This window comes from Bactrocera latifrons, unplaced genomic scaffold (assembly GCF_001853355.1).
Source record: "Bactrocera latifrons isolate USDA-ARS-PBARC rearing strain unplaced genomic scaffold, ASM185335v1 scaffold_32, whole genome shotgun sequence".
Classification (NCBI taxonomy): domain Eukaryota; kingdom Metazoa; phylum Arthropoda; class Insecta; order Diptera; family Tephritidae; genus Bactrocera; species Bactrocera latifrons.
In genome coordinates, this window is record NW_017536852.1 from 1,074,030 (window position 1) to 1,083,024 (window position 8,995).

The following is an 8,995-nucleotide window of genomic DNA, read 5'->3' on the forward strand; positions in this document are numbered from 1 at the left end:
AACGAAATACAAGTTAGTATGACAGAAGTTTATGCTAAAGGCTTAAAGTTAGCAACTTACGCAATGGCGTCGATCATATCCAGACCCATTTCCACGGTGCATTTGGCGTGATCTTTGCGCGGTTCGGGCAAACCCGACACACAGTAATAGCAATCGCCGAGAATTTTAATGCGCAAGCAATGGTTGTCCTTCAGGAAAGAGGAGAGGTTATAATATATGCAAAAGAGGAGAGGAGCATTTATATGCGAGAGGATATTTATTAATAAATACTATTTAAATAATATTTATGTTTTGAAGAAGATCATTTGTTAATAAATAATATTTCAAGAAGAATAGTATAGTTATTTTTTCACTTACATGCGCCAGCTGATCGAATCGTCCGAAGAGCTCATTCAACAGTCTCACCAACTCCTGCGCACTGCATTGCGAGGATAGCACCGTAAAACCGACAATGTCAGCAAAGAGAATACTGAAAACCAGAATTTATTAATTAATTAACTCCTTTTGAGTATTATTATTTGTTAGTTATCAGTTTTACTGTTTCTTAATAAAATTAGTAAAACGGAAAAGTGTGATGGTAATGCTACGTTCTCTTATCAGGATGTGAAGTAGGTTTATTATTAAAAAAAAAAATATTTTCCAGAGGTATACGTCACTATATGAAATTGTTGATGAAAGATATCAGCCCACATTTATATATTATATAAACTGCATTCGAAGCTGAACCGAAACAGGCCAATTGAAAAGTCTCCGGCCTATAGTAGTAAAATACATTTTTTCTGACAAATAAAAACAAGCTTTTCCTAAACTGCTCCGAATCATCAACTCACCGGGGTTTTGGTCAAAATTAAGCTCGCGCGGCACCCACTTTGCACCGAGCTCTCTCTAATAGCCAAATATTTATGAATGGTATGATGTATACAATTAGTTGATATCTTCAGAGCGCCTGCTATCTCGAAAAACTTCACTTTACGATCATCCAAAAATATTTTGTTAATTTATTTATGTCTTCTTCGGTAACAACCTTTTTTGCGTCCAATTGTTGTTGGTTGGTTTTCGTCGGGCAGTGTCTGGAATGGGTCTGGTAGTACTCGTAAACGAGGGCAAGAGGAAATATCTCCTAATTCAAGTTTTTGCTACAACTGTATTTCTTTCCTTCAAAAAGTTATAATATTTTAAGACGCCAAATTCATTTTGATGAGCACCTTCTTCACAATAACAAAAGTTGCTTCACTCAAAATGATATAATTCACAACCTAATGATCCTAAAGCTGTCCCATCTATACAAGTGTCTTTTGAAAGTTTGAGCTAACTAAAAATCATATGGATTTATGTGTCACGCCGGGGACTTTCCAATTGACCTGTTATTTCTTTATATTAATCTTCAGTGCTGATGGGCGAACAATCCATAAGCCGTAGTGTGAACTTTTGAAGTAAATATACGTAAACCCGCCGAAGGCCCTGGCAGCCAGTGCTGATTCTTACAAGTGGATTAATTATTTATAATTAGTTCTCTTTTAAATAAATAAATAAATACGTAAACCCTGTTAGACTGTTGGAATGCTAATTAGCATAACTACACTGCTGAGAATCGCTATGAATTAGACTACTATAGAAATACAAGATATTTAGACTATAGGTTTAATGTTAAGTTAGAAGATTGATCCTAGCGCCAAAGGTAGCGTGGTAATTTCATTTGGACAGCTGTGAATTTTGATACTTTGAGATAAATAAAAACTCTTAAAAGTGTATCACCAGATCTTCATAAAACGCACACAATTGTAAGCGTTTTGAGCTTACTACCAATTTGTTAGGTTCGCCGAAGGTTTGTCTACCGAATCTATTGAAATCAATCTCAGTCTGATCTGGCTACAGCTGGGAAATAGTGGAGAAAGTAGATGATTCTATCCTGCTCTTCTCAATAAAGCATTGGTAGAAAACGTACGACAAAGACAGAATCACCCATAAAAAATTGTAATCATACATGAACAGAGTATGTATTCCTACTTTAATATACACTTGATATCAAAGCATTTGTGTGCTGATTCGTTTTGATAGACATTCTTCCCAAAATGCTTGCACTGCAGTGTAGACAGGTCAACATAAAGTACCTTAAGAAAATTAAGGTCAGTTTAAAGTGAAATCTTCTGTAGGCCGTTCTAGAGATGTCAGCATCTGGTTAAAAAAAGTCTACATAATTCAACACTTTTGTTATGCGAATAAATGGAACAGCTGTTGCATGTCAAATGACAAACACAACATTGACATAAGTCCATCAGAACGAACCTAATGGCATTTATTTTTGCGGATAAGTAAAATTTTTCTGCTTGTCAAATACATTTTTGTGAAAATATAAAATTCATAATTCAAAATGTCGATTTCTGGTGATTTCTATATTTGCTTGTGTTAATACTATATTTGTTTGGGCACATGCCAACGTTTTTGACTGACGTAAAAGCATTGAAAATGCAATTTATTAATGCAAACATTCATTGGTGAAAGATATGTGTACTAATCAATTTCCGTGTAATTGGCTCGACTTCGATCTTTTTTCCTTCACCTTGAAGGTGAATTTAATTTAGATTGCATTAATGTCATGATGATGACGATTTGTATCGCAGCAAGATATTAATGGGAACATAAAGAAATCTTAATTTAAATTTTGCATTCATTTTGCGGTATATTTTTGCCTTTTTTGCAAAAATAAATAAACATAACTGTTTATTTTTTTATGTGCTGAATGAGAACCATGAACGAGAGGTATCAAGGATATTAAATATAAGAGAATTGTCAACTGTCATAACATTTGTAATCAGTCTAATTATTTCATTCATGACGTCACACAGGCTTTATTTTGCTGTCAAATTCACTACAAAGAAATTAGGGGATGAAAGTGTCGACATGTGAATTTTTACCATACATTTTTGCACATGGATAAAACTGAATATTATGGATAACTGTGAAATAATATTTTTTTTTAATGTGATAACATACAATATTCGAATGTTCGAATTTTTCACGTTAAATATTCGAATTAAATTTCCAACCTTAATATCAAAAAAAAAAAAAAGGACCTAACTAAAATTGATTCCATAACTCTTTTGTTACCCTATATTCCTGCAAGCTTCCTGCTTTGTATAAGCTTCATTTAAATTAGTGTTTTAGGGTAAAGGGGTACTAACCTCACATTCTCATGTTTTTGTATGTAAATGCGATGAAATTGTCCCGCAACCGGTGAGAGTATATCGTTTTTCATTTGCATTGCAACATGCTGAGGTAGAACCGACAACAAAAGTCTTTCCAATTTCTCATTTTCATCCTGAATTTCCAGGCGGGCGGCAATACAATTGCGTGTATCTAGGAATGCACGTCGTTGGGCACGTTCCATCATGATATTTACGACCAAGCCGGCAACATTAACGCCAATAAACATTACAATGTTGGCGATAAGCTGTGGATGATATGAGAGCAATTTTAGGCAAATTCAAAAAAGTAAATATGAATAAAAAAATATATATACAATATAAGTTGCAAACAATATATAAATTGTTGTATTGAAAATATAATAAAGACAATTTAGTATTTAAAATTTTATAGTACAAAGTGTATTTTTCTTTCAAGTAAATAATTTATAAAATATTCGAAACTAAAAATTTTTTGAAAGCACATCGCTGCTCACCTGATTATATTCCAAATAGCGGAATGAATCCGTTATAATTTTGTACACCGTTAAACTAATATGCACAGATGGCAAAATTATACCAAAACATACTGCTTCCCATATTTGTAACGGCATCATGGCATAAGCCAAAAAGACGACGAAAACAATTTGCCACACACCCTCGGCCATGACCTGAAATAAAGGTGTGAAAGTGTTATAAGTAGCTGTGCTTGTAAATATATTCACAGTAACTGCAGCTAATAATGATTACTAATGACCGAATAATGGACAGAGTGGTTGAACGAAGCGTACTTTTATGAGCGCTTGTAGGTGAGCTATAGATGGTTCTTACTGAGTGAGACGCACTCGTGCGGAGGACGCTGCATCGAGTATGTAACCTACGAAGTACATTAGGAAATAATAGCAAAAAATAGTATCGAGTTTTATCCTCCGTAAAACAGAGCTATTAGACGGTTTCTGAAATTTGAATTGACAGGAACTTACAAATCGAATTTAAATCGCGAATTTTTTGATCATTATGAAACTGTGGATTATTGGCAGACAGGCAGACTCTCTTTTGTTTTCTATGGAATATGCCTGCTGCATTGATTTGGAATGTTTGTAATAATTTTGTCAGACAAAAACTCTCTGAAGTTAGAAAAAGTGTTCGAACGGTTAGCTGTTTATAAGGCAATACAAATTTCTTTGTAATAATTTTTTGAGTTCGAGATGAATGTTATACGAAAGTTTTGTAAAAAAATTTCGTTAAGTTTTAAAACTATTTAGATAAATCGATTTTGATATCTCATTGCGGAAATCGAGATATTGACTGATCATTTCTTTGTCTTTTAGCTTCTAGGGTCTGTGATTTATGGACTTTTCTAGTAAGTGGTCGCATGGATTTACGGATTTCTAAAAATCGAAATTTTTGTCTTATTCAATTCTACAATACCTCTGTATTGTCCTAAATTTTCAAGTTGATCCCAGTACTAGTTTTAGTTAATCTTTGAAAGCGATTTTCTCGAAACGGTGTTTTTGAAGTGGGTCGGCAAGATTTCTCGAAAGCTACTTAAGCGATTTTCATGAAATTTAACACAGGTCTTTGAGATACAATTCTTAAAAGCGTGGACGGAGGAATGCATTTCTTTTGTATACATATAATCGAGGCACGCCAAAACATTCTGGTCAGATTCTTGATCAAGTAAACTCCAGGTAAGATTACTTCGGAGATTTTTTGCTCAGCTTTCGTATTAATCCATCCATTAAAATACCAAATCATGCCAGAGTCAAATGGCTAACGAAACGATACGTACTTATTCAGAGCGAACTTATTGGACCACAAAAAAAAAAGAGTGAAAATACTGCCGAAGATGACTCCAGTTCAAATTTAATTGACGAGCATGTTAACTATAGCTATATAGGCACACAAACATACATCACTACAATATAAAAGAGTTAACGCATAAAGAAAAACGAGTTAAAATCGCAACGACCACTGCAATTCGATGCACAAAATGTCGGCACTACATAGTGAATGAGTAATTCTTACAACAATTAATATGAAACAAACTTTAGCATTTGATTATTTACTCGAATTTTCGATGAAGGCAGACGTAAATAACAAACTAAGCTCGCTACGGCATCAATGAGTATAGTTTATAGTATATATGTATATAAAAAGCAGTTATGTACATAAGTTTCGGAAGCTTTTTATTCAAAAGCACATCAATTATTACCTCAGACTCTTTCTGAAAAGTAATACAAAACAGAAAAATAATGAAAAAGAGTTCTTCGCATATATTTGGGTATAACAGTAACTTAAAAAGATATTTTCATTGCATAAATCTCTCGTCTTAAATTTTTCTTTGCATATTCTTTATTTTTTCAGATTTTTTGTTGTTGCTTATTGCTTTTACAGTTTAATTAGTGAATTTGCTTACCTCTTTTGTGTCCACAGGAAAGACACTGCCCAGTGTCGGCATCGAAACGAAGCAAATAGCGGCGGCAAAGAGCAGTATGCCATAGCAGAGAATTGGCAGGTGATGATCCTTGATGACACGGCATTGCAGTAGAATTAGGATAATTGCAAAAAGCAGGCACACAATGGAATTGAAAATGTTCTGTGGATGGTAGGTGTAAGATAGGTATGAATAAATAAAGAAATACCATATTCGTTAAATCAATTTACAGTAGCAGTCAACAATATTCGTACATTACTAGATTTTTTTCTAAGCAACAGCTAAAACTCAAACATCATGTTTTTAGATGGTACAGTGTGAGTTTTTTTTTTTAATATTATTTTTGTATATTTCAGTTAGTGCTGATCGTAAGAGGTCTGGAAACTCTTAGCTCTTATCAAGGTTCACCTCTCAATGGTTGTAGCAGTTCTAACAGAACACTGTTCAATTGAGTTTCTTGTAGTAAGATTGAAAATCTTATCGGATGCCAGCATCAGCTGTTTGAAGGAAGATGAGATATTATCATACTGACATTTCTTCCCTCCAAGTCCCGCTATTTCTAGTTCTATGCAAAAACACCTTGGATCTAGGTTTTCTTAGACATCTAGGTGAAATAGCGGAAATAGAAATAGGTTATGTTAGGTTAAACTGGTAGGCCAATAAGCCACGCATAGACCAGTTTTGGTCCTTTGCGATACCAGAAGGAGTTCAGTTACTAGGTTCAAGAGAAGTATTCATTATTTAGGATGGTAATTTTAACAGACTCTACGGCCTCACTATCGATATCTACCCCAGTTTAACATAACTTGAGGTTCCCGGGTGCTTACAGCGTAGTCTTGCCAATGCGAGACAAATGCTCAAGATATGCTCCATTGTTTCCCTGGCCGTCGTATAGACAACGGTTTCCCAAGGTTTATCGCGTTTCCGGATATTATCCGTGCACCATTGTTGGCAGTTTCCTCCACTATTTCATTGCCCTCGATGCTTTTGTGGCCTGTGACCCAGTAGAAGTGAAGTTGCTAACTTCTGGTAACACTTTGCACTGCTGCTCTGCTTCCCAAGATACTTCTGACGATATGCGATACGAGGTTAAGTTCTAAACCTCACTGGTCCAGCAAGGTAAAGGAAGAAATAAAACGGCTAAGCACATTTTTGATAGGGTCAAGAACTGATTTTCTACTTCAGGAGGTCTTTCTTTTGGGCATCACAAAGGACTGTATTTAATATTCTAAGTATGTTGAGGAATGAGTCGTCTAACCTAATCTAATCTTTGTATATTTCCATATTATATACCTTTAGAAATATAATACTAAAATTTCAAATATTTTTTTCGGGTTTCAGTTTTCTAAAATGTGGCCACTTTAACTGATTTGGTTTAGGCTGGTCAAAATTGACCAAAATTTTGGACAAACTTTTTTAAAACACCGCTATTTTATATTTTTTGACCTTAAGTCATCTTCTAGAAAAATTTTTACGTAAATTTCATCCACGGAGAAGGCCGGAACCACTGCAGTGGTGGATTTTTAACCCCAAAATCATAAAAGGTCATCAATAGAGCTGAGGTATTATATTTTCTTCAAGAAATTTTAACTCTAAAAAGCCTGTGCTTATTGAGATGGTTCAATTCCACAGTCGTTCTCCTAAATTGATTTTAATAGGTCTTTTAGGCAGAATTTCCGAAAAAGTGGATATTGCAGGAAATTCTTTCCACCAAATATTAGCACATAACTGTAACCCGGTTTAATATTTAGTAAAATAACAATACGGAACTTCGGTTCTAAATTCTCCAAATTCTTCTTGAATACAAAGAGTTGAGTTGGCAGTGCTATATGGAAATCAAAGAAAAAAGTTGCTGATATTTTGGAAGAAGAATCGATATTCGGAGATAGAGAAGGCCTGCGAAGCTCTATTGAGTAACTACGACAGGATACATAAAGCAACTATATACAAGTACGCGGATTGTCAGGTGTTTCTATTGTTCTAGTCGTCACCCATGAATAATTACAGCATAGTCCTTAATTGCAAAAAGGCACTGAGCTCACTAGAAAACAAGGTCCAATGCAAATGCAACATAACTAAACAGATATGGCCAAAAGATCTAACCACTTATTAAATAGGTCTAGAAAAAATATCTTTAGACTAACTGCTACCAAAGCAGGGCATTGACCATTTAGAGAACAAGCGTTCAAAATGCTCAAAAATGGTATGCTCCTCGTTAGCATCTGACGATTCTGCGAACTATAAGGGATTAAGGGAAAAATGTTCCACCATATCTGTGAATGCCCAGTCCTATCGCAAATCCTACACAAAACACTTGAAATCCATCAATATCATCAATATATCCATTCATAAATCTATATGCTAAGCTGGTATATGGAGATACATACATACATATATGGAGGATCTTAACTTTCGAAAATATTATTATCTCCAATTTTAACTGCACGTGTATTTTTTTTGCTAAAAAAAACTATTTTCAAAACATCTGTACTTTTACTTTCATCTGCCACTGTGGGTGAAAACGCTAGAAATGCAGCACCTAATAAATCAGCAATTCACTTTCAATCTTTGGTATATCCGTAGTACAAATACCATGCTACATTTGTAGAAAAATGCAATTATACAGGTATTGACTCACATGAAAGGTGGGCGCATTATTGTAGGCCAATGACAGCGCCGCCATGACACCGCACAACACCACCACCAACGCGACCACGCCCAGCACCGAGAAGCGCTGCAATTTCAGCGTGTACCGTTGATAGAGGCATTCCAGTTCGTCGTTCTCGAAGCGCAGCGTATTCCATGGTCGGCCACGTGTCGCTTTCACCGCATGATCCATGTTTGCATTGCCCAGCCGCTTAGCTGGTAGCACACGGCAGCGGCGGGGGCGATGGGAGTGGTGTTGCTACCGGTGACGCCAGCAAATGTGCTAAAGTTGTTCAAAAGCTGTGCAAACACACCGAACTGTTGCGTAATTTTAGGTAGCGGTGCTGCTGAGCGGTCTGTTTACTGCGCCTAAAGCGTCACTTAGAGCTGCCAACACCTCTCCTCTTTTGTTCAATTACGTTTTTTTTTCTGTGAGAGCTGCAAGTAAAGAGAACGAAAATAAATTAGTGGAGTTAATAAAGGTGCTTAATTGCTTAGGTGTGCTAGTCACATGTTGAGAGAATAGTTAATAATAAATATCCGTATTATTCTTTGATGAGAATGATTTCAGGTTTATAATCTACAAGTATATCTATGATATTATATTATTTTAAGAAACTAGGTATCTAAGATTTTTACATTAATTATATTTAAAAAATTTTAAAAATTCAAGAAAATTAAAAAAAATTTTTTAAAAATAATTTCAAAATAATTAAAATAAATGTATTTA

At 34.9% G+C, this 8,995-nt stretch overlaps 1 protein-coding gene across 7 annotated transcripts in view; it reads right to left on the reverse strand.

Annotated features, from left to right (window-relative positions):
- The window catches only part of LOC108971038 (Ca(2+)/calmodulin-responsive adenylate cyclase), a 131,527-nt gene that overhangs the window by 23,899 nt on the left and 98,633 nt on the right, over positions 1–8,995 (reverse strand). For 6 of the 7 annotated variants that reach the window (XM_018936817.1, XM_018936816.1, XM_018936812.1 and 3 more), the window contains exons 4-9: positions 8,258–8,703; positions 5,602–5,781; positions 3,680–3,853; positions 3,183–3,451; positions 358–469; positions 61–188 (exon numbers count right to left, since the gene is read on the reverse strand). In XM_018936817.1, the coding sequence (XP_018792362.1) occupies positions 61–188; positions 358–469; positions 3,183–3,451; positions 3,680–3,853; positions 5,602–5,781; positions 8,258–8,458 (1,064 nt within the window). In that variant the 5' untranslated portion in view covers positions 8,459–8,703. Of the gene's footprint in view, positions 1–60; positions 189–357; positions 470–3,182; positions 3,452–3,679; positions 3,854–5,601; positions 5,782–8,257; positions 8,704–8,995 lie in introns of those variants that run through there. The other variant, XM_018936818.1, reaches the window with a different exon arrangement.